The following is a 27,060-nucleotide window of genomic DNA, read 5'->3' as shown; positions in this document are numbered from 1 at the left end:
ATATATATATATATATATATATATATATATATATTGTATTATTGTATTTATTATTGTATTATTGTAAAATAATATATATATATATTATTTTTAAATATATATATATATATATATATATATATGCAATAAATATTTACTAATTATCATTTTCGACAAAATAATTGACAAAATCTTATTCTTTTTTTTCTTTTACTTCTTTTTGTCATAATTGTATATATTAATTATTATATGTATCAATTATATTATATTAATTATTATTTTTTATGATTTATTACATTTATTACATTTATATCATTTAATTATTACATTTATCATCAATCAAAGTCATAATTGTGCTGCCACTACGAGATTCATATCAGTATCAAAAAAAGGATATAAATATGAGAATCCGAAAAATGTATTTTCTTTCTACTAACACTAATATTCTAATTCACTAACCCGATTGTTTGGTTGCGCGTGAGAGATGTATAATCTACGCAAGTTTACACACCGACACGATAAGCGTATATTGAAGGCTCTATTGTATTTGTAATTCATATTTTCTTCTTAAATTTGTGTTGTCTAAGTCACAAAACTAAATGCAAAACTGTATGAATAATCTGAATATTTGTATTTTGAGATTAATAACTAGAATAAGATAAACGAAGGATTTTCATAATATTACAAGCCCTAAAACATATTGTTTACGATTTTTACTTATAAACGTACAAAAGTAAATATTTACTTGTATTCTTTAAATTATTGACCATAAATTAATCATAATTTAAATTTAAAAATCATTTTAAAATACACCTACCTTTAATACTGCGGTACTATTTTTATATTCAATATTCTACTATAATTTTAAAAACGTTGAAAGCCACTGCCCTAAGAATTTCTTTTCGAATACGATCTATGTATGTATATCTACTTGCATATATACATACATATGTTCAAAGATAATCGGTCAAGCGTAGGTGTAAATACATATACATGTGTGAACATATTTAATCGGTACACACACACACACACGTACATATACATATCCTACGTATATACATACAACATTCCGACTAAATATGCACCCTCGCTGAGAACACCGTACAATTGGTCAATTCGACGGGGCAAAGCAGAACAGGAGGAGGCAAGGGCGGGTGGCGTGGGGATAGATTCGGCCCACATTGATATTTCAAATGATAATAATTTTCATTTGATGTGGCGAACTTATGAATCGCGTTAGGATGCGTTCAAAAGGCCATCGATATACTTTCTTCTATTTTGGGAAGTGAGGGAGAAATATGTAGAAGTAGGAGGGAGATGAAAAATTTTTTGTGGACAGGTTACATCGTTCGAACGAGACCATATGGTCAAGTTTCAAAAAGGGGCGGTCTATTTTCCTCGAAGCTTTTCTATGAAACATCTATAATCTTCTATTATTGTGATAACGAGGGTGTATCTGTAATTATGGCTACTATTATAAGGAATATCGATTTTGCGGCAATACCTTTTATTGACACATTAATCATGTTATATTCGATAATCATATCGTGTCCTACATTCTGATTGGTCTGCATCATTATAATTATCATTGAAATTGTAGTTACAATCAATCGGACCATCGTACTATTCGTGTTTCTTTTTTTTTGGCTTTATTTATGAGAAATATTAGAAATTGCAGTTTTGGAAAATAAATTATATGGATCGCTTTTCGATGATAGATTTTAATGTTCGGGATAGTAGTCACTTCTGAAAATGAAAGTCAGAATAAATAATTAGAAAATTAAAAAAGAAGATGATTGATTCGTTCTTAGTTGTTGTAACTCTTTATTTCTGTTTTTTTTTTTGTTACATATATTAACATACATGCGAAAAAAGAAATATATATACATATATTTATAATATATTATAAATATATGTATATATATATATATATATAAAATGGCTGTCTAAAAATAATAGTTATTTCGAGTAGAAATTTTTGATAGATCTTTCAGTTAATTAACGAATGATTTTTGTTAAAAATTTATATATTTTATTTATATATTTTTAATAAATATATTAAACATTTAATATATTTTCAATATATCTTTTATAAATTTATATATTTTTAATTTAAATATTTTTAAATAAAAAAGCAGTAGAACTGAATTTTCGAAATCAAATTTTCATTCGTTTTATTGGTATCTTGGATTGATAAAAAGATTTTGAAAAAATCCATCTAAACCACTTTTACAAAAAAAATGTTTGACAGTCTTCAAAATCATAGAATTAAAACCAGATATTTGATATTCATGGTGTGTGTGTGTCCATGTATGCCTGTGTAAACGTATATGTCTCTCTCTCTCTCTCTCTCTCTCTCTCTCTCTCTCTCTCTCTCTCTCTCTCTCTCTCTCTCCATCTATCTCTATCTCTCTCTTATATATCCAGCATAATTATTCGGTCCACTTGTCAGCACCCTCGAATAAAGACTGCTTCACGGGCCCCATGTTACCCCGTATCCACCCCCATTTCTAATCCTGTTATCGTCTACGATGCTTCCATGTACCTACCTACCTACCTACCTACCCTAACCTAACCAATCTAATACTCCCTTTTTTCTTCACGCTGTGTGACAAAAAACAATGCTCTTAAAGGTATTGTATCCAAAAGAAGAATCTCAACTCGTGAGACATACTAATTTCATTGTTAAAAAAAAAAAGAAAAAAAAGAATAGAATGACTTTTAGAAATATTAACAAAATCTACATCTTTATTATTATCCAATTGTAAGGAGATGGAATACAATTGTTTGTTATTATAAAATTTTATCTAGATTCAAATAGAAATATTAAATTCAATAAAACTAAAAAAAAAAAAAATAAAAATAACCTGAACAGAAAAATATAGTTATATTTGATTGATCGGTATTTGTATTAATTAATAGTAAAAATTTTCTAAGATAAATGTTCACTATATATAAGTATTTTGATCGGTATAAATAATTAAGATTTATGACTGAATTGCGTTATATTGCGTATCAATATTACGTTATAAATACTAACAATTTATATAATATACCAAGCAAACGTTTAAAAATATCCGTCCGAATAAGTAATAAACGGGCATAAAAAATATTAATACGAGACACAAACAAATAACTTTGATAAAAGATACAAAAATAATTTCTCGACTAAGATTCACGATCACCTTTTAAACATTAATACGCACGTAATATTATTGTTAATTGATTAAACCGATTATGATGTAATAATTATTCTTTACGAAATATTATAATTTCATTTGTCTGATGAAAAACTGAAAAATGTGCGAATTTTACTGTGAAAAAGAGTTAATAACGAGGTCTAAAACGATCGGTAAATACAAAGAGGGCTAAAAAAGAAAGAAAGAGAAAGAAAGAGAAAGAGAGAGAGAGAAAAAGAGAGACAAAGAGAGAGAGAGAGAGAGAGAGAGAAAGAGATCAAAGGCGGACACAGCAATCGTCTGTTCGCAATGCCGTCGATTCGAAATTGCATGCAAATCACAAGGAGGAAAGAAAGGAGTTTATTTCTTCCTTTATCTCCATGGGATCCCTTCGTTTCCGATCGCTTCCATCATTTCTTCCTTCCTGCCTTCCTGCCAAACCAACCTCGCAACCGCAAATTAGCCGCACGTACAACGGTTAAAAGAAATTTAAAAAAGGTGCTCCTATCTTCATCGACCATTTCCATTGGCCCGATCTTTAACCTCCAGTCAGAGGGGTTTTTCTTTTTATTTTATTTTCTTTCTTTCTGTTTTTTCTTTTTTTATTATTATTATTATTATTATTATTATTTTCTTTTTCATTTCTTTTAAACGTCGATGAACGATCTTCCTCCACCTCCCAGCCACAACAACCATTCTTTCACCATACTATTCTCTGTCTCTGTCTCTCTCTCTCTCTCTCTCTCTCTCTCTCTCTTTCTTTTTCTTTCTTTCTTTCTTTCTTTCTCTCTTATTCTGTCTATCTTTATCTAGTGATAGATAGTTCTATCTCCTTTCTTCTCTTTCGCAAGTAAGACATCAACCTATCTATGTATATATAGTAAATTCATGATCGAGCCCAAGCCAGTCGCCATTTTTCCAAGCATAATTATTGTCCTTACGATGATTTGCATGAATTTACATGCCAGCTCTCGTCTTTGTTGTAGTAACGTCGTTCGATTTCATACTCAGCATCACAAAAGGACGTTTAATTGTCCGTCTCCTCTGACTGCGATTACACGAAATTATTAACGTCATCTTCTCTCGAATATACGTACGTATATAAGTACATATATGTACATATAAGTACACAAATATATATATATATATATATATATATATAATATATATGTTTATAATATATATGTATATATAAAATCTCTTTTCAATATTTTAACTTTTTTATTTATTTAAATTTGGCAAGTCGGGTCTGTTTAAGGCAGACATATTACTTTTAGATAATTTAAATTAGATCATTGAGTTAGAAAAATATACAAAAATTTCTCGAGAAATGATTTAACTTTAAAAACAAATGTAATAATCAATTAATAATTAACTCGAAGAAAAAAAAATTTTCTATTGATATAACGAATGAATTGCATTTAAATAATTTAAACTACATATAAGTTTTATTATCGATTATATAGTTTTACACTTTTTATTTAAATTAAACAAGAAATTTTATTATTATTATTATATTTATTATTATATTTTGTATTTATTATATATATATATATATATATATATATATATATATATATATAAACTTCTTATAAAGATTATGTAATTTGTAATAAAATTATTTTTTAAATGATCTTAAAGCTTAACACAAGTCTATGATCATAATCCTAATAATAATAATAATAATAATAATAATAATAATAATAATAATAATAATAATAATAATAATAATAATAGTAATAATAATAATAATGACGTTCGTTTAATTAAAAAAAAAAAGATAAAAAGAAAAAAGATTTTAAATATATCGCCACATGTATATAAAATTTTAACAAATTAAACCAACATGACAATCCCCGTAGAAAAATCGGATAAAAAATCATTCGTATTAAGCATTCTACCAGCAAGTTCTCGTGTAAGGATTAAGAAAAAAAACAAGACATGGTACCTACCCTTCATCCTGTACGCATACGCAAGTATCGAGGGTGGTGTTACGCGCGTTCTGTCGATCGTAACCCACCCTTCTTTGAACGAAGTACTCTATTATTACAGTTGTAACTGTTCAACCTTAATTCTCCCCTTCGGCAGAAGGATGATCGTCGCTGTAGTAGCAGTAGTCCTTTCCCTTTCCCTTTTGGCATCGATGTAATCCCGTAAAAATGTAAATATCTTACCAAGGATCGTGTATCGTCCTTTGTACAATACCATATTGACTACAGTGAGAAAAAAGAGAGAAAGAGAAAGAGAAAGAGAAAGAAAAAGATAGAAAGAAAGTGAGGTTAGGAACATGCTCGTTACAAAGCTAGCAATGGGCGCAAATACTCGCAGATGCTAGGAGCTACGGTGCCAAGGAAAATTCGGCTTTGCACCACCCATCCAGTATCTCTAAAGCGAGAAACGGCTAACGGGATTTATTTGTATTTAGTAGGAGTATGTATGTGTATTTCTATGTATTACTATGTGCGTATAGTACGTATAGATGTATGTTGTATGTACATGGTTCGTGTTTCAACGCCCTCCCTATCCCACCGCACCCCCTGTCTGTCTCTCTCTCTCTCTCTCTTTAACTGGTCTTCATTCTGCTACATGTATACTGTTACATGACGAGCGCACGTACCACCTATATAATACACTACATCGATGGTGGCCAACGGACTCAGGATAACTAACGGAGCGGGCCGGCAGTTCATTAGAGATCGCTAAACTTTAGGGCGTAGACCAAAGGGACTGAGGATTTCGTTACGTCTCCAGACACACATACACACATTCATCCATCTTTCTGTGTATTTTCTCTGTTTGATATGCTTTCTTTCATTGCGTATTTTATCGAATCGATAAATAGAAAAATGAGAAGAACGAAAATACGTTATGAACGATGATCAATTGTATGTATGTATATTATGTATCTATATATGTACATTTAGATTATATATGATAAAATAAAAATTTTTTTTATTAATAGACATTTTTTAAATTATATTCTTTACTAAAATAATCGTATAATATACAAGTATTATATAATATATAAGACAATAGTTGTTTACATAAACTTTGATTTTTTTGTTAATACTGATAATGATTTTGTCGAATAATCAAATCTTTTCAAAGTATTTTTAAAATACAACGTCAGCCATATATGTTCACCATGAATTTTGTGAAATTTCGAATAAACTGAATGATTGTATAAAAGTTATCTATCTGTGAAAGTATCTGTGCGTAAAAGCATATATAGGTACAATTTGTAGTTGTTAATCAAAAATTATTGTCATCAAAGATCAAATTTTGTTTACGAGTTGGCTTCCAAAGATACCAGAGCAGCCATATTGGTAGCCGCCTTGGAATATTCCATAACAATCGACCTAACATCATCTCTCATCAAATCCTCGATCTCTGATTAGCCAAAAGTCAGGAGCCTACGGGGGTATTAAGAAAAAGAACATCGTTGAGTATCACAGGAAAAGGATCAACCTTTTTAATGATAGAGGCGTGTTTACGGTAGGCAATGTCGTCTAGTTTTTGTCCCATCTGACGGAGTAGAAAGACTCAGGCGGCATCCTTAATGAAAGTTTGATTGGCCAAGATGAAGGTAGGGAAAGAAGAGCAAGAGAACGAGAGAGCGAGAAGAGAGAGAAAGAGAGAGAGAGAGACAAGCGGTAAGGCGGAGAGGTTAAGGTGGGGGAAAAAATTTCGCAAAATGATTCGCAGATATTTACGCGATCCCCGCGCCCTCCAGCGGCACCCCAAAGGTACGACCAAGTTAACAGCCATCCGGTGCTCCAAACTGAGATTATAAATCAAGCAATCAACCGCCATAAATGTCCGCCCACGCGATCGCGCCTCGACTTTTTTCCGGTAATCGTTGCGAACAACTTTTAAAGGGCACTTTCATTTTTTATTATGCCTCTATTTTCGGGTTGCGAAAGGTACCAGAGTTCTCTTCTCTACGGTTGTCCGCGATTTTAGAAGGGCCGCTGTGTAGCGATTGCTGCTGCTGCTGCTGCTGCTGTTACTGTTACTGTTAGTGCTGCTGTTGTTGGGGGAGGGGGTGAGAGGAAGGGAAGAAGAAAAGAGACGGAGACCTCGATTGTTGCCCCAACTAAAACCGCGAAGGGTGCATCGCGATAAAAGGGAATCAGGGCCTGGCGGCCATTGTTGCCGATGGTTAAATTCTCGCATATATAATCGAGGACTTTGAACGCACAATGCGTCATAAATCAGCGATCATTGCAAGAGCGAGAAAGCGAATGTTTCTTCTTGCGCAAATCTTCTTCTTCTTCTTCTTCTTCTTCTTTTACTTTTTCTTCTTTTTTTTCCACTACTTTTTCTTCTTCTCTTTTATAAAAAATGAAAAACAAAAAGAGAGAAAGAGATAACTAACGTACAACTTGAATACACAGTTCCTTAATATCTTTCTACTTCCTCCCCTATCCCTTTGCCCTCCAACCACCCGCTTACCAATATTTTTAACATTATTGATACAACTATTAATAAAAATTTCTCATCGATATTTTTGACAAAATTTTTCTCCGCCATTTTATCAAATTCATCGCCATCATTTCGGATACTTTTTGTGAATGAATAGTAACGAATTTTGTATTCGTCGGAGTGTTGTTAAGCTTGTAAATACGTACGTGAGAGAACGATGAGTGATAGGTATGCTGATTTGTATTCAACGACTGTGTGGTTACGCTCGTCACCGTATTCCGCGAGATGAGACGAAAACGAAATGAAATCCTGGATTTGCGATTTATTCCACTCGCGAATTCTACCGGGAGAGTTTATTAATCCAATAACGATCGACCTATACTCTTGTCAACGGCCATTGCGACTGATGCGAGACACGTATTTTGTTCTCTGCGTATGAGCAACAATAGATATACGTACAGCAGACCATACATACCTCGATGACGCACTTCAATGTTATTAACTTGCACTGAATTTTTTTCTTTTTCTTTTTGCTTTTTTTTCTTTTTTTCTCTTTATTTTTGGAATGCGACTCAACGTATTCCTTTCAGAAAATATTTTCTTCGAAATTTGTCGACTGTACTAGTGATTATGAAAGTTGACTAAGTTCTCAAAATGATGGTCAGTTAGATATTATTAAAGTCGATCGAATTTAATATAATCCCAGTGATTATGAAAATAGAGATAGTGTTCGATCGAGTAATTAATAAAAATATGACCTAGAATTAAAAATTATATTTAGAAAATATTTGAATCGTTATCTATATAAATGTAAAAAAAAGAAACGAAAAAGAAAATAAGATAGTGAAGTCAACTTTTTACATTTTTATAAATGCTAGGTTAAATCAGCAGCAGCTCATTGGATATGAGCTTTCAAAGGTGACTTAATGGGAACTAAAAAAAATATAACGCGATAATGCAAATATAACATTGTTTATTTTATAAACGTAGGACGAATGACCACAGATCATTAGAAAAATAAGACGTACAAAATATAATATTCCGATGAAACGCATTACGTACTTATTGCACGCGCACATGGCAATATCTCCTACTGTAGTCTAATCGTTATAGAAAAATGTATACAAGATTAGACCATTGATAACGTGTCAGTATAACGTTCGTTTTCAGATTATTATAAAACAACATTTCTTGCCGTATCACTATTCTTATTTCATTATTAGATGATTTCCATGGACAGAGACGTCGCGATTAATCGCAAAATGCTCTAAACGTAAATATCTGACTTTTTATAATCATCTTTCCAATCGAATAAAATGATTCATGTTATATACATATATAAATTGTATATATGTATATTATATATCTCGTTCAAGGAGTTCTTCGATTTAATTTCTTCAAACGATAATAATTTTCGTATTACTGAATATGTGTATGTATATGTGTGTATATGTATATATACATAGTCGGCATATAACAATATGATTAACAAGAATATTTTGGATAGGAAGAAACAATTTGATAGAAAAAACGTCTCGTTGTTTTACCTGAAACTAATCACGTATTCACGAGAGTATTAGGATGATAATTCGTTATGGAGAATTTAATGTCTTCCCAGCCAATGAAGCTGCTTTGGAAAGCACAATTTGAATGTCCATCGATGGAAAATTCTAAAAAATCGAACAATAAAGAGTTAAATTATCTATCTTTTATTATTTTTTTTTTTTTTTTTCTTAAATTTTATATTATCGTCAACAATTTTTATTATATAAAAATGTATATTTTTTATTTTCTTTCTATTATTATTATTATTATTCTATTAAATACTACATCTTACTTGCAAGAGCTTTACATTCGTTGCAAAATCACCAGCTAAAAGTTGGTCCCGCAATAATCTGTAACATGTAATTTCATAAATAAGAAAAATATATTCATAAATATTTGTACGATAAGAATTTTAATAATTTTTGTATACTTACAGAATCATTGCACAACATATATGTATCAAAAAACTGAATCTACTTTCATCGGCAAAAAGGGAATCCCAAATTCTCATGACATCGGGTAATGGAAATTCTTGCGAAAGAAGAAGAGTGAGCCATCTAAAAAAAAAGATAAGTTTACGATGAAGTATTGACAAAAGTGTCGATAAATTATCGACAAATCGATAAATATTTAAAAAAGTATCGATAAGATATCCAACAAAAACCTCGATAAAATACCGACACAAAATATTAGTAAAACAGAGAACTATGTAACCAACAATAGTTATCATTATTAAAATGTAACAATACTCAAAATAATCATTTTATTTATAAAACAAAATACCTAAAGCTGTAATACTGGGGACATAACTCTTGTTGATGCAGTCGTATCCAAATCTCAGGATCATTGGCCTTAACTTGCAAAGTCAATTTACTCATCATCGAATTTATACCAAATTCTGCTTCATCTAAAGATTTAATGAAAAAGTCACGTATCTCTCCCATCAAATTAGTGAAGCAAAAAAAAGTATCAGCCTCAGCATGTTCTGTAAAATAAAATATATAGGATAATAAATATAATATTAAAGTGATTTAATAAAATTAATCTATGTATTGAAAAATTACCTCGCCATTTTTGATCTGGATCACAAGCAAATGTATGATAAATAGGACCAACGATTTCGTTCATACCCTGTACGTACCCTTGCCCAGGATTCAATTTTGCATATAGGAACAATATTCTCTCTAAGACTTCCCAATGAGCCTCTCCACCTTCGGCTAATGGTGCATAGTCTTCTGCAGCTTTCCTAACGGATACTGCTATCTAAAAATAAGATTACATGTGATACATTGTATAATTTATAAAATAACGTATAAGCGATTATTTATACAATACCTGCTGCTTTCCAAAGTAGCACATATATATAACAATTATTAATTTTCAAACATCATTACATAATAGGAGAATATTATAATTGTTTTATACATACTTTAGTCACTCCAAGTCCTTTTCTCTCTACATTGGCACTTCTGAGAACTGTATGCTGTACTCTGTGATGTAAACGTTTTTGTCCACTATCATTAACTATTTCTTGACAAGGATAATCGGTACCTTGCTGGAAGAACGATATATCTGGACATAATCTCCTGGAAATAAATATATATTAAATGAATAAATATAAAAAAGAATATTCTATTTAAATAACTCACCTAACATCTTTATCTATTTGCAACAAAACTTCATTATCTTTAAAATATGTTTGCCACTTGCTATCTGGATTCAAATTTAAAGGATGATCGTGTAATGTTACATCCACTCTTTCCCCATCCACATTAGTCTCCCCCGGAGTTACGATAAGATCCTCTGTAAGTAATATCCTATGTAAAAGCTCCGTTTTTACACTTTAACATCATTATTTTAAATTATATTATTTAACCAATAAATGTTTTGTAAAGTTCCCTCTTGCGCGTTAGTGTTTCAGACCAACTAACTCTGTTTGGAGGTAAATAATTCAACAGAAGTTTCCAACATAATGGTCTCAAGCCACCTTCATCCGGTATTCCTACAAATAAACAAATAATATTTAAATTGACAAAGACAAAAAACAGGAGAACACGACAAAAGTAAGATAATAAGATAATGTATAAGATAATTTCAGAAGTATGTTATAAAGATATAACAAACCATGAAAACATATTCGACGTAAACTTATTAAATCAATCTCATCGGCAATGAGAACATCATCGAAGTCGTTTAACCTAAAATATGAAAATTATCAGTATACATTAGTACGATCAAAAATCTTCAAAAATAATATACATATAACATAAAAATTTGTATACAATAAAAAAATAACTTACTTCTTTCGAAGAATACTCATATTGTAAACGTGTACTAGTTTTGTACATGCGGTTTTAATATGAAGATCTGTCGTAAACGTGTTATCGGCACTTAACAGACGTGTGGGCGTATTGTGATAGTTTTTTTCGCATTATTGCTAACAAATCACCGAATTAATGACAACCACGTACTTAACTGTTATTGTTTTACACCGGATTAAACGAGCTTCTTTATCTTCCATAGTCCTTCGACGTATTATCGAATTCAGAATACATATGTTTAAACTCGATTTAGTGTCTTCTTCTTACCTTATGGATAAAGACATGAGTTAAACAAAGATAACGATATATAACTTGCCATCTTAACATACAATTTAAATCAAATTTATTATATTTACATTTGCATATGTATCACTTGTTGCAGATACATTCTATTTGTATATATGTGATTTGGTTGATGTATGAATAATTATATTAGAAAAAATTAGATATACATATGTGATAACATAACCTCTCTTTCTCTCTCTCTCTCTCTCTCTTTGGGAAATGCAGATGTTGTTTATTGAAGAAATTTATTGAATAAAATTAATGAATATTTATTTATATTAAAACATATATAGTTCTTATTTCTTTTGATATTACAAATTATTTTTGTAAAAACAATATTTATAGTAACATGTATTTTGGTATTTATTATGATATATGGGTATATATCTAATAAAAGTTATGTCTTTTTAAAGAAAAACAATTTTTTATTGCTATATAAAATTTATCATTGCAAATTTTAAAAAATAATATAATTTTCCTAACAAAAGAAATCCTAACAAGAAGTTTGAATTGATGTTTATTATTATACTAAAAGTAAGAAATAAATATATCTGAAACCATTTAATGAACATTTCATAATATCAAAAATCAGTAAAATGTTGTTAATAATAGAAAAAAAAACTTTTTTGAACGATTTCATATTCGTTTTTTCAAACTCAATGAGCCCGCTATTTATAACATTTCGCGCGAATTTCAAAAATAAAATTTACCAAAATCACATTTTTTAAGAATGCATAAAATTAATAAATATCACGATAACAATTACACGTTTCATTCAATAATAATTACACATTTCACTACACCTACATCGAAGAACAATCAATGACATCATAATTATTTGTTAATAAATAAAATTACATAGATACTAATGCTATGTAGGTAAGAAAAAAGAAATTTTGAAACGATTTCATATTCGTTCTTTAGTCAATGAGCCCGCCATTAATTCAATATTCCGCGCGAATTTCAAAAATGAAATTCATACAAATCAAATTTTTCAAGAAATATTAACTCGTACGTAAAATTAAAAAATATCACAATAATAATTACGGGTTTCACTATACTTACGTAAAAAAAAAAGAAGAAAAATCGTGTAATAACATTACATTCTACCATAGTTAAATTTGCGTAGACATTAACACCGTGGAGTCATATGGCGACTACACTAAACCCATAAAGATCATTCAAACCCAATTTTATCACGACAATTATAAACATAATAATAACAAATGTTACTTTCGTATGTGTATATATATATATGATAAAATAAACGTAAAATAAATTAAATAAAACATAAAAAAAAAATAAAAAGAAAAGCTTAGATCCTTAAAACAAAAAACACGCTGGCATCAATTGTTTTTGACACGTGACCAACTTCACTTTAGATCTTTGACCAAAAGAAAGGCGGGTAACGTTCGACGCTAGTCACGCAGTACCAACCATTGTCCTTCATTCTTATTTTCAATCGTTTCACGTATCGCGAAACAAAAAATGAAAAACTCACGTGATATCTCTAACACCTATAAACATGAGATGATACGTCGTTAGAGAGAGAGAAAGAGAAAAAAAAAAAATATATATATATATATATCGTATTTTCAATCGAACGTAATCGTCGAATCAAATATCAGATCGGATCAACGTTTTATTCTTTCATATTTATATCGCGCTGTGAAAGATATGATCTGATTGGTTGAAAGTGAATTGTGCTTTTATCAATTGCTACGCGTGTGTGACAATGTGAGAAAGGGAGAGAGAAAGAAAGAGAGAGAAAGAGTGAGTGAGTGAGTGAAAGAGTGAGTGAGTGAGTGAAAGAGTGAGTGAAAGAGTGAGTGAGAGAGTGAGAGAAGCAAGATCGAACTTTAGCACATACAGCGAAAAGTATAGTGAACGTTAAACGACAAACGGAAAGATAAGGAACATATAAGTTAGAGTGAGATAAAGAAAGAAAGAGTACTTAAGAGTGTATATTAAGAGAGAGAGAGAGAGAGAGAGAGAGATAAAGAGATAGAGAGAGAGAGAAAGGAATATAGATATATAGAGAGAAAGAAAGAAAAAGACGGAGATAAATCGTCTGAGCGCTGCTGGTAAATAGGATCGAGTGCGCGATTCCATGACTTTGAGGTTGAAATCGGTGGAAAAGCAGTGCGGACGGCACTCGTGCCGTAATCACAATGGATTTTAAATAATTCGTGTTGCGTGCGATAGAGAAAGAGGTAGAGAACATAGAGAGAAGAAAGTGTCGCTTGGAGTTTTGTGCCCAAGAATTATTTTTCTTTCTTTTTTTATTTGTTTTTTTTTTTTTTTTTTTTTTTTTTTTTTCGTTAAAATTCTCATCACACAGGTAAAGCTCTTTTCCCTTATGTACAAAGAGGAACCTACGAACGAACCGATGCGTTAATAAACGGCCAAAATGGAAGAGCAAAGCGTTCACAGCAGTATCAGTGATATAAATAGTGAGGAGGCCGTTAGAAGTGAGAGTAAGTTTCAACGAATTTCGGAGCATGTATTTTCAAATGAATGTTTTCTACCAAAATAACCTTCGTTTCTATCATTTTAATGATGAACACGCGAGTCCATTTTCATTTTGCAAATATGCAAGCACCTGTATGAACTAACCCTACCTCACTCACTCACTTGATCCTCCGTATCTCTATTTTCTTCGTACATAAGTGTGTTCGTCTGTATGTGTGTTTCTCTCTCTTTTTCTCTCTCTCTCTCTATCTTTCTTGCTCTCGCTCGCGTCTTGTATCTGTCATCTCCTTTCTTCCGTGAAAGATACGCGAGCATAGATACTTTTTCTTAGAGATCTGAACATTAGATGACTTATGTTTAGAGGATTAGCGAGCAACCAACCGATCAAATATTTCACGATTTTGCTACTCCCTACTTTGGCCTTGACTTATTCTCCAAAATTACGTCAGAGTCGAACGATTTTCTTACTGATGAATATATCCTTATATGTTTCTTCTATCGAATGGGTCGATGTATGTATTTACTCATCCCTCCAACAATATTGGCTTATCTTCGTTCCTATCTTATTTATAAACTCTTACCGATTATTATTTACACGTTTTTAACTTACGTTCAGAGGATAAGAAAGAAAAAAGAAAAAAGAAAAATGTAATATATTATAATAATAATTATAATTACATTATAATAATAATAATTATTATTAATAATTATTAATAATAATAATAATAATAATTATTAATAATTATTAATAATAATAATAATAATAATTATTATTATTATCATTGTTGTTATTGTTATTGTTTTTGTTATTATCTTTTTTGTTAATTTAGTTAAAGTATCAAGGAAATATTTAAATTTATTTATTTTGCTATTATGCATCACTTTTTTTATTTATTTTTTTATATTAATATTAATGATAAGAATTAATTAAAACATATACTTCTTAATAAATATTTTGTTTGTTTGTTTGTTCGTTTGTATACTTTGTTAAAATGTACAAATTTGTCTTTGTATACAAAATTTTGAAAAAGGTACAGAGGACAATATAGTTTTATTACCTTGTCCTTTATACCTAATTCTGACATGTTAACGTGTCACAAAATGTACCGATATTATAATCCTTGAATGAATCATAAAGTTATTTAATGGTTTGACCCATTGTATGAGGAGATTAAGCAAAGAATAATAGATTTTCTATAATAGAGAATACTTAAAATCCTTTCATGAGTTTATGGTTAAGGATTATATTGTTATAATAAGTGTGATATTACAAAATAATTGTTCTAATTCTATATTTCTATTACATCAAATTCTTTATCTTTGTTTTTAAATATAGTTAATTTGTTAAATTTGTTAATTAAATATAGAATAAAATTAATCTAACATCTTAAGATGTTTTTGAGAATTATCCCTGAAAAAATATATATCGCTTTCCATAGTAATGTTACATAGTAACTAATGTAATATAGTTATTATATTTTATGAATCATTTCATAAAAATTGTGTCATATTTCGAAATCTCAGCCCTTTTTTGAACTTTCAAATTCCAAAATGCTTGTATATATTTCTATTCAATGTAGATCGTTTCTTTTTTATTTTTTCAAATTGATAGATAAAGATAAATAAATTTTTTGTTTTGTTTTCTATAGCTCTAGTGATACCACGTAAGAAGAGAATATGTTTGGTCGGTACTGCTGGTGATGATCCTGCTCTGGGCGCTGCTGCGCAACAATTTAGTGTTCCAGTATTGAAATCGGAAACAGGCGTGGAATATATAGAAGATACTGCATATTGCACTTATTTTATACTCAAAGAATTTGAGGGACCTGAATATGATGCTCTTCATAAAAGTGCCCATAGGTACAAGTATTTATCATATATTTAATCTTTCTTATACATTTGTATGATTATTATCAATTTATGTAATCACTCGAAAATAATATATATTTTTTCCTCTTGAAATATGTTTAAAGTAAAAAAAGTATTTTAATGAAATATATTTTTAGGATATTGGGACCAACAGCACTTTTGCAGTTGGCAGAAAAGAAGGACTCATTACCTAGTATTAAAAGACCAATGTACACACAAGCCATGGTCGGATCGGTTGTTGTTTTCACAGGATTTAGAAAAAAAGATGAGTTGGTGAGTTTTATATATCTAATCTCAATTTATATTTACATTGTAAATATAATAATATTTATATTCTATAGACGAGACTCATCAACATGATACATAATATGGGTGGTAGTATCCGAAAAGAAATGGGTACAAAAGTGACGCATCTTATTGCTAATTGTTGTGGTGGTGATAAGTATAGATATGCTGTTATATTTAGAGTACCTATTATGTCAATGAGTTGGGTGACTACTCTCTGGAGTACTAGAGATGACGTTTCCAGTTATGGAAATAATGAAGAATTGGTAAATTTCATATAATAAATGCATATAATATTTTTATTATATGATATAGAATAATCATCATTTATTGTTTACATATAGATAACAGCTCATAAACTAAAACCATTTTTTGGTGCAAGAGTGTGTTTCTTTGGTTTTCCTGAAGAAGAAAAGAAGCATATGTGTGAAGTGTTACAACAACAAGGTGGCGAGGCAACAGAAATTGACGACCCTAATTGTACTCACGTAGTAAGTTTATGGAATAAATTTTATAATTTTATAAGCTTCTAATATACTTAGAAAGATAGGAATTAATTAAACAAAAGCTATACTAAATAAGAGTGCAATAACAAGAGCCAATCATTTAAAATCATATGTTTCATTAAATATATCAGAGATCATATATATAATCAATTTATTAATAAACTATACTAATGAAAGACTTACAACATTATTACATAAAAAATACACTATATCCTATAGGTAACAGATTTAGGCAGTCAGCAAAACAAGAAATCCAACACTGAAAATAACGGATTACTATATAAAACAAATTCATCTAATGTCACTTCTTCATATCCAACAGACTTTAGTCCATTTTCCTTTATTTTTTATAATCCATATATTAATGCTATCCCTAACATTATGCCAATTGACTCTGCATATTATATACTAAATAACAAGAATATTATTCAATCTGAAAGTAAATATTATAACAGATGGATACCTTCATCTAATCTTTCTTCTACACGTAAATACTTTGATATGAAAGAAAACTATATTTCAGAAAATATTAATCAAGATTCAGATATTTGTATGGATGATAATTTTTCTGATACTCAAACTTTGTCTTCTCAATCTGACACTATCTCTTCTGAGTCTTTTTCATCAATGCAAACTGATTCAGGTATTGATATGTCTGTATCTAGTAAAGATGGTCTGGAGATAACTACAAGTTCACATACCTTTAAAAAGATACGTTCTTTTAGTTTGCCAGTAATATATAAAATAGCATGTGATCCCAATACAGAGGATGTCATTTTTAAAACAGAATTGTCTGCAAACCAAAATACGATAAAAGAAAATTTTAAAAATTTGGAGAACAAATCAGTATATTTTAAATCTTCTACATTAAACAAGAATAAAACAAAGTTACTCGTATGTGTACCTGAAGTTATCGAAGAAGTAGAACCTTATCAATCAACTCAGTTTGATCATTCTACAATTTTAAATAAGAAGGTAAAAAAAAGACGGTACAGAAACTGGACAAAGTCTAAGTCTTGCAATACAATTTATAAAGGGACATCTTCAAATAGATCACATTTTAGAAAAATTTGTTCTTATCCTAATCTTTTTAGGCAACATGATTCCGATCTTAATGATTCTCTTTTATATGATTCACTTATTTCTAACAAAAAGAATAAAAAATGTTTTTATTCGCCGAAAAAAAGTCCAACAATATTTTCGAAATTTCGTGATTTAAACTTTTCTCCAATGTTAAGAAAATATGTGTTAAATTCGACTATAGAACAGAGTCAACCTAGACAGAAGTATACACCATTACCTAGCTCTCCTATTATTCCCGCAAAGATAGCAAAATTATCACAGTCTAAACATATACCAACAAGTGACTTTGAACAACAAGGAAAAATTTCAAACTATCCTTTCAAGTCTTCTATACTGAAAGATGCAAAGACGAAGAAACAGGAGGACGAATCATTACTTGTGGTACTTTTGTTTTTATTACAAAGTATTCCAAGTTATTTAACTTGTATAGATTGTAGAAGTCATGGGTGAATTGGTTAAATGTTGTAAGTTTATGATAATCGAATATTCATATATAAAAATTCAAACTCTCTAATTAATATTACATAATATCACGTAAATACAATAGTTTCTTTATGTAGAAGATATAGGTAGTTTCTAATACATATTTCTATCTTATAAACAGTTTATCCATAATCTATTATATATATATGTGCGTGCGTGCGTGTGTGTGTGTGTGTAAAATATGTATTTTCCACATATGGAATATTAAATAATTATTAGTCTTCTAAATGAAACATCTAATATTTAAAAATATAAAATTATAATATACGTATATTATAACACTAATCAGTAATTTTTTTGTCTGTGTATGTCTGAAGCATGTAAATTAACAATAATATAAAGTTATATATAAGACATATATGTTATAAGTATTAAATTACATATATGTTAAAATATAAATGAAAATATTAGTTATTGTAATTTGTTATAGGTTGTGGATGAATCAAATGTAAATACACTGCCTGATTTAGCGTCTGTAAAAGCTCACGTTGTAAAAGCGGAATGGTTTTGGACATCTGTTCAGGATGAAGGAGCAGCTGACGAAAAAGACTATTTATTTGAGAATGTAAGTAAAACTGGATCAGTATACAGCGTTTGTTTTTAATAGTTTATTTTACATTTAGTATCTAGAATCAGTGCTATCACCAACTGCATCAGTCAGACGAGATAGTCAGCAGACAGCTACACCAAGTACAGCATCCACAAGACGAAAACGTAAACGTCTTGCTGAAACTCTATCTAGTTTGGTTCAAAATGGAACAGACTCGCCAGCTGTGCACAAAAGACGATCTAGCGTCAGTGATGCTGGGCATCTAAGTGTGAGTGGTAGTTTTCTTGATTGCACAGCGAGTCCTGATAAACAATTGCTCGATGGTGAGTAATTTATAATTTTATTGGGCTAATCATACTCTAATTAAATTAATAATTTACTAATATTTCTTATTTTTTTTATTATAAAATTTAAATATATAATTTAATTACATATTTGCATGAATTTTAATTTGATAATTAAACAAATTGTTTCTTCCCTTTACTTATGGTTCATTTAACTTATATAATCAAATCAATGACTTTGCATATTTTCATATCACAGTATTTGTCTACTAATATTATCAAAAGTAGAAAATTAGAATAAAATCAATAACATTGTAACATGTTATATATAACAATACTTTTTCATTTTATTATTATATGAACCATGTGAGAGGGGAAGAGTTCAATGAATTACTTTATTAATAACTGACAGATATTCCAGAGGTAGAAGCTGTTAATGCAGAGAGTAGTAGGAAAAATCGATCCCCACGTCATCAAGTTTTTCTTGAATTAGTGCAGACAGAATCTAATTATGTTGGTATTTTGAGCACAATTATGACGGTAAGCAAATAATCTATAAATTTAATTATAACAATGAAACACATTACGTATTTATATAAAAAGTTTTCTTTTTATATAGTTATTTAAATCACCATTGGAGGACCTTATAGAAAGTAGTGGTGAATTAGTGAATAGTACAGAAGTTAAAATTATTTTTGGTAACTTTCCACCAATTTATGAGGTCCATAAGAAGATGTTAGAAGAGCTACGTTATAGCGCTACTTATTGGACAGAAGATGTTAGTATAGGTAATATATTTCTGAAGTTTGCACCTGACCTAGTCAAGGCATATCCTCCGTACGTCAATTTCTTCGAAAATACAAAGGAAATGCTAGACCAATGTGATCAAAACAAGCCACGTTTTCATGCTTTTTTGAAGATCTGCCAGACTAAACCTGAGTGTGGCAGGCAAAGTTTGAAAGAGCTCTTAATAAAGCCAGTACAGAGGTTACCCAGTATTAGTTTATTATTAAATGGTAAGCAAAGTAAATAAAAATATAATAGAATCTTTATGTAATGTATTGATTATAGAATGATTCATATGTTTCTTAAAAATAAATTTCATAGATATCCTTAAGCACACAAGTAAAAGTAATCCGGATTATAGTGCGTTGGAGTTATCAATTAGCAGTATTAAAGAAGTTATGACTTATATTAACGAGGATAAACGAAAAACAGAAGGCCAATTGGCAATGTTTGATATCTTTAACGAAATTGACAATTGCCCACCACATTTAGTATCCTCGCATAGATCTTTTATTGGAAAATGCGACGTAATGGAACTCAGTGAAGGTCTAAGTGGTCGTGGCGATCATTTGGTTCTATTTCTCTTTACGGATATTCTAGAAATTTGTAAGAAAAGATCAAAAGCGTTCAACTCATTAAAAAGTCCTAATACTGCAAATGGATTACATTCTGCAAAATTAAGCCAAGGAAAGCCATATAAGCATATAAAAATGTTATCCCTTAGTACTATTAGAAAGGTTGTGGATATTCGAGAAACTGAAGGTAGGTATAAAGTTACTTTCAACGATATATATATATTTACCAAAGTAATAGTACCATACATATATAACTTAATATTATTGATCTCTGACAGAATGTCAGAAAGTATTTGCACTTATGGTAAGAAGTAACCAGGAGTTAAAGGAAAAATTATTTTCGTTTACAATTATTGATGAAGATGTAAACAAAACAAACTATTTACGTACTTTGTGCAGACAGATGGCTAATACAGTTTGCAAGGCTGATGCGGTATGTTTATATATATATATATTTTAATAAAATATTTGTGTAGGAGTTCATTGTTAATGAATATTTTACACACAAAATAATATTACTTAGAATTATTAATAAAATAATACATAATAATAAGAATCTCTTTTTTCTTTACTTTTTAGGATACGTTCCTGATAAGTCTTGATTCACATCAGCTGGAAATTGATACTAGTGATGTAGCGTTAGGAACATTAAGTAAAGCATTTAAGTAAGTACACGTATTTCTTTAAAAATATATTGTAGTTTTACAGTTCTTCATCTTGTGTGTGGTCAAGATGATAGTTTCCTCTCATAACTGTTAGCACATTTTTCAATTCATGCCATTATTTAATCAATGAGTATTGTATTTATAATATATATGTACAAGATAGTGTATTTAAATCAAAACACCTAAATATCTCTGTTACTTATGATTTTTGTTCTTAGGACAAAGTTACACTGTTTCCTTACACTGTTATCATGTGCTTACAGTTTTGTAGATTTAGTTTAGTCTAGTTTTACTATCAATTATTTATGTAGATTTTATATATATGATAAATAAGGCGGGATAAATACTATTATGAAATTTTATACAATCTTAAAGGAAATGTTGAAATCGATTAACTCGTTAAGAAAGATCTGTTTATTATGCATTTTTCTGATCATATTTTTTTGAAGAAGTAAAAATAAAAGTAAAACATATTTACGATGAAGAATTGTTTGAAATATAAAAAGAGTAGTTCAACTTTTCCTGTATTGCATGTTAATGAAAAAAAAAATAATGGGGCGACGACTGGTTTGGTTGCAGGAGCCTATTTCATAATTTTTACCTGGAGTATATGGACCCGTATGTGTTCCTACTCAATAGCATGTGTGAAACTACGTTACATGTCCCACTACCGTCAGTTTTCGCACCAGGCTGATTACATTTTTTTACTTGCTTTTGGTCCTTAAACCCTTGCTTTTTAGAGTCCATCATTCTCATGCTTTGAAGTCAGAAATACAAAAAAAAAAAAAAGAAAAAAGAAAAAAAAGAAAAAGATATGAAAAAAAAGAAAAAAAGAGGAAAAAATCTCAATTCTCATAGATCAATTCAACCAGTTCAAGCATAAACGTCTGCAGTATTGACAAAATTTTATTACTTTTGTACATGTTTTAGTTGTAAATTATTATTTAATATTTATTATGTCTTGTGTTTTCATTTTTTCTTTCAATAATTAAGTTTTTTATATATTTGTACATAAAAAGGTTGAAGACTAACCCTTTTTGTTATATAGAGGAATCTATTTTCTCTATTTTCTTGCGTTTGAAAATTTTTTATTTATTGTGTTAGTAAACATATTTTTCATATTCATGAATTAATTTTGTATTGTTGTATTATATTATCATTTGGCATGAATTAGATATATTGAAATATTATATTGGTAAATGAATCATTGTTTGGCTTTGCATGAAAAATTTCAATATTACATAGATCGTAGTGTAGTAACTGCACTCGATGTGGTTACACTTGAACTGGTATATTTCATATTTTTGGGGTTCCTTTCAGTTTGTATTTTACCGCCATTATCTCCTTGTTTGTTGAAAACTTTGCTTCCTCTTAATATTTATTATTAAACAATATTAGAAATAATATATTGTTTATAATATTCTATCATTCTTGTAGTTTAAACAATTACGTAAGATCTTCAATAAACATTACATTTTCATATATTACAATACTATAAATCTTTTGAAATAATTATTGTGTAGAGGAAGAAAAGTTTCAGTGTTGCATAACTTATATACGTTTTTATACATTTAGCACATTTACACAGCATATTTTTTCTCAGGTTTGCATCTCGTACAAGGAGGAAAGTCGGTAGAGCGTTTAGTTTTAACAAAACTCCTAGTAAACTAAAGAGAGCTATGTCTACAATGATGTCACCTTTTGGATCAACAAATAGTCTCACTCCAGCGAGCCAGCAACTTGCCCAGATGAGACTTGCTAGTTGCAACAATATTAACGTTAGTTGATATGTTTTTTATTGTATATATATATATATATTCTTTTTTAATTATTCTTGCTTTCTTGTATTTCTCTTGCTCATCTTCATTTCACGACAGGAGATTTTTATTCTTCTTATGCTTTTCTTTTTTTTTTTTTGAAGCATGCATTTCATACATACTTAAATATAATTTTCTTTTTTCTTAACAAATGAAAATTACAATTCATTGCATGATAACTTTTAAAACTTCTTATTAATTATAACGTTGTATATATATCTATGTTATAATAATATAATATTACTCTCATATATATATACATAGATTAATTTTTTATTTAGAAAAAAAAAAAAAAAAAAAAAAAAAGAAAGAAAAAAGACAAAACCAAGTTTTTCAGTACGATGTACATATACTACTTAAAATGACAATAACAGATGTTTCTAATAGTTCCGTTTTTTCTAAATTTAATTTAACTGATAATTTAATGTAATGCTTTATTTTATGCCTTTATTTTTACGTTCTTTGTTCGATCGAATATAAATGGAGTTTATTAATTATTCATGTATCATCTTTATTGAAATTATTATTTAATATTACTGAAAGTTTATATGTTCATGCTTGTACAAAACCAAGGGATGAATTTATCATATATATATCATGTAAGTATAATATATTAAATAAATTCAAATTTATAATCTTATTAAATGATTCACTATTTACATAATTGAATATCTTCTCTCGTGAAAGGGAGTAGAGAGGGGAAAAATCTTTTAAATGCTTTCTTTGAAAAACAAACATGTTGTTTCTAGGAATGTGATGTCTCGGGGTGTTTCGACTGGATCAAAACGCTTCGCGTCACAATTTAAATTGATAAGATGATGGCTATTGCTTCCATTATTCATTTATTATAAATAGTTAGACATATCTTTCAAACGATATAAATTTTTTGTTTATTGATATAGTTTCTACAAGCATGTCTTCTCCTTGTAAAATACGACTTATGGCAAATTTTTCTTTTTCTTATTATTCAACCAAATGTTAAACAGTTTAATTTCTTTTTTTTCTCTCTATTGTTTTTCTTTATTTGATTTTTTTTTGTTTTTGTTAAGGTTGTCTTAAAAAAAGGTTTCATATAATTGATCTATTTTTTTTTACATATGTAATTGATCTATTTTTGTTTTTCTTGATTATTTTTTTTTTCTATTTTTGTTAAATATACGTTCACTAATGAAAGTTATCAGCGCAGATATATTTTCTTTGCGAATCCCAGATATATATCAATATAGAAGTTTAATTGTTGTGTTAGAAATGATTACTTGTTTAAGAATATATATTGATGTTTAAGATATTATTGTATATATAAGTATTACTTCCTTATATTAATTTTATTTAGATTCAATATGTATACTCGATTTATTATTATAAACATTAATTATCAATGTTACTAGCAATACTTAATTTTAATCATGATAAGATCAAGCTTGTATTTGTGAAAGTGTGGTGCATAGAATTGTGTGAATTTTTTTTTTATATATTTCCCTCAGTCTATAATACTTTTTTCATTTTTCTTTTGAAATAGCAAATTTTTTAAGTATGTTCAATGCATGTTTGCCTAAGAAATATATTTTAATTTGCTTTTAAAGGTTTTTCCTTCCAGACTTAACATAATGCGATAAAGAAAAACTTCTTCGTGTATCTTTCCAGGAACTGGGTAATGGTGGTTCAGACTCGCCCACTAGAGACGATGTTCTAGTGGCACCCATGTCGGTTCAACCGACTCGAAAGGCCAAATGCAGCTCCCTCAGTATGGCTTCACTTCGAAGGTTGTAATCAATATACAAGGATTCATGCATTCTCTTTTCTGCTACCATTGCTCAATGTATTCGGTCCGCTTTTCTGTGGTCTAATTGCTTGAATGTTGTTTTCTTTTCTTTTTTAATATCTTTGCCATTGTGCTTACAGACAACATTTGCAAATCTATTTTATCGCACCCAAATATTGCGCATATATATATATATATATATATATAGGTACATTCATATGTATATATATATATATATATATATATATATATATATATATACATATACATAATAAATGTATAATGAAATAAGATAATTGCAAATGTGGTTTGATAATTGGAGGATGTGTGACCCAGTTCTGAAAAAGTATATCATTTTACACTACATTATAGTTTAAAATCCCAGACTCTACAGAAACTTATAATATTTTTTATTATGAGTTTAGAAAAATTATTTATCTTAAAATGACGCATATTTTTAGAAAATCTTTGTAGTGTAATTTTAAGAATTTGGCCTACACATAGTCTGCGATTGATGGAAGGGGCCCGAAAATGTCATGAGTTATGTCGTTATGAATTTAATTAATATAATTACTTACAATGGTACTTTTTTGTAAATTCATTGAAGATAATAATACGTGCCACTTATAAGGTATAAAAATGTGCCTAATTACGTCACATCTACTATGTCGATTTCGGTATCGAAGTGCCTTATTTATGGCATTTTTCATGTTACTAATCTACTAGTTACATCTGTAAAACTAATTTAGCCAGCAAGTTTGTTATGGACATTATAATATACAAAAAAAATGTATTTGAAACTTGTTTCACAAGACTTGTCTATAAATATCTGTCTTCTATTGATTCGTAACACATACCGTTCAGTGTATTTGTTATATGTTTCATTTAATATTGAATGTTCTCTAAACATATTTTGTAAAATAATACAGCATTAACTGTTTAATAAAGTATTTATTAAATTTTTTCTATATAGTTCACTATTCTTAATGTATTTTTTATAACATCATAACAGCTAAGGAAGATCAATTAAACAAATTTATTTATACTGTATTAAACTGAAATTACTGAAATTTAATGAAGGCATGGAAAAATATTTAAGGTAGAAACATTTTTTATCTTATAGTTTCTCCTTAGTTTTTTCTTACTATAACATTTATTATTATAACATAAAATTTATATAAACGATACTGATTTGTTTATCTGTTTATGAAAGTTGCTTCATATTTACAATTTTTTTTACCAGAAATTGTTCAGAAGTGGTTGTACAGGACAAGTCTGATCTTTGAGAAGCAGATCATCTATATCACATATTGCTCCTTGCTCTTATTTCTCTCAATATCAGTGAAGTCTACAATGGAAATTACTCGTTGATTACTTTTAGAAACATATTGAAAACAAAAATGATTTATGCAAATAATATTTTATATTATCATTATTACTAAATTTGATCTTTTATTTTTCTGCCATATGTTGCTTTATTGTATGCATCAGATAAAATCTGATTGTTTAATATGCTTGACTTTTTAAGTAATTTATATGTAATCTTATGGAACAACATAGTATATGACTAAAGTTGATCATTTACAATGATATTTCTTTATCCCTTAATATTTACGATTCTATTAATGTTGCAAATATTACAAAAAGGTAATTATTTAGATAAATTTATTGTACACGATATCAATTTTTGAGACATAATTAAAATCGATTAGTACGTACAATGTAACTTTGACTAATTTCAGCCTCAAAATTTGTTTGCTTAGAGTAAGTAAAAAAAGTCAAAATTTCATATAGTGATAAGTTACATCTACGTATATGCAAATGTTAAATATTTACATTTTGTATATGCATATATATTTTAATATTCGCATATAATTGTCATAATTTTTTTGCCTATCATATATATATTGAAACAATAAACAACATGCACGAAATTATCTATATTGGACCACAGAAGAAAACATATACTATGCTCATTGCAATGGATTAAAAGACAAATAAGAGTCAACGTTTTCTATATTGTAATATTTTGAATATACGATAATTACTGCTACGAAACATATCATTACAATAATTATTGTATTTTTTATTAGAAGCATAATATATGTATACATATATATATATATATATATATATATATATATATATATATATATATATACATATATACATATATATATATATATATA

General features: G+C 28.8%; 2 protein-coding genes across 15 annotated transcripts; one reads left to right on the top strand and one right to left on the bottom strand.

The window, feature by feature from the left end:
• Nucleotides 1–8,539: 8,539 nt before the first annotated feature.
• On the bottom strand, nt 8,540–11,959 carry LOC124429013 (TBC1 domain family member 13). Of its 2 annotated transcripts, XM_046973691.1 has the most exons (12): nt 11,806–11,959; nt 11,429–11,716; nt 11,253–11,326; nt 11,005–11,130; nt 10,778–10,931; nt 10,558–10,714; nt 10,464–10,466; nt 10,193–10,391; nt 9,912–10,113; nt 9,563–9,685; nt 9,421–9,478; nt 8,540–9,253 (listed from the first exon to the last, which is right to left on the bottom strand). In XM_046973691.1, the coding sequence occupies exons 2-12, from the start codon at nt 11,446–11,448 to the stop codon at nt 9,176–9,178; spliced, it is 1,194 nt and encodes a 397-aa protein (XP_046829647.1). In that variant the 5' UTR covers nt 11,449–11,716; nt 11,806–11,959; the 3' UTR covers nt 8,540–9,175. The 2 variants fall into 2 exon arrangements, with proteins under 2 accessions (XP_046829647.1, XP_046829648.1); XM_046973692.1 differs by lacking the exon at nt 10,464–10,466 and having other exon boundaries at nt 11,806–11,958.
• A 1,287-nt stretch (nt 11,960–13,246) lies between these two features.
• LOC124429011 (protein ECT2) lies at nt 13,247–26,971 on the top strand. 13 transcript variants are annotated; one of them, XR_006943360.1, is made up of 18 exons: nt 13,251–14,211; nt 15,856–16,066; nt 16,213–16,348; nt 16,417–16,626; nt 16,705–16,851; nt 17,086–18,330; nt 18,863–18,997; nt 19,056–19,305; nt 19,679–19,806; nt 19,886–20,282; nt 20,374–20,814; nt 20,906–21,060; nt 21,207–21,292; nt 21,872–21,964; nt 22,896–23,070; nt 24,754–24,872; nt 25,884–25,970; nt 26,115–26,971. XR_006943360.1 is itself a non-coding variant. In XM_046973679.1 (18 exons), the coding sequence occupies exons 2-18, from the start codon at nt 14,145–14,147 to the stop codon at nt 26,155–26,157; spliced, it is 4,038 nt and encodes a 1,345-aa protein (XP_046829635.1). In that variant the 5' UTR covers nt 13,251–13,947; nt 14,076–14,144; the 3' UTR covers nt 26,158–26,971. The 13 variants fall into 13 exon arrangements, 12 of the variants coding, with proteins under 12 accessions (XP_046829643.1, XP_046829644.1, XP_046829645.1 ...); XM_046973679.1 differs by lacking the exon at nt 25,884–25,970 and having other exon boundaries at nt 13,251–13,947; nt 14,076–14,211; XM_046973689.1 differs by lacking the exons at nt 25,884–25,970; nt 26,115–26,971 and adding an exon at nt 23,683–23,708 and having other exon boundaries at nt 13,249–14,211; nt 24,754–24,891.
• The last annotated feature ends 89 nt before the right edge of the window (nt 26,972–27,060 follow it).

Source organism: Vespa crabro, chromosome 14 (genome assembly GCF_910589235.1).
Source record: "Vespa crabro chromosome 14, iyVesCrab1.2, whole genome shotgun sequence".
NCBI classification, from domain to species: domain Eukaryota; kingdom Metazoa; phylum Arthropoda; class Insecta; order Hymenoptera; family Vespidae; genus Vespa; species Vespa crabro.
Note: the sequence above shows the minus strand (reverse complement) of the source record. Positions and strands in the feature narration are given on the sequence as shown.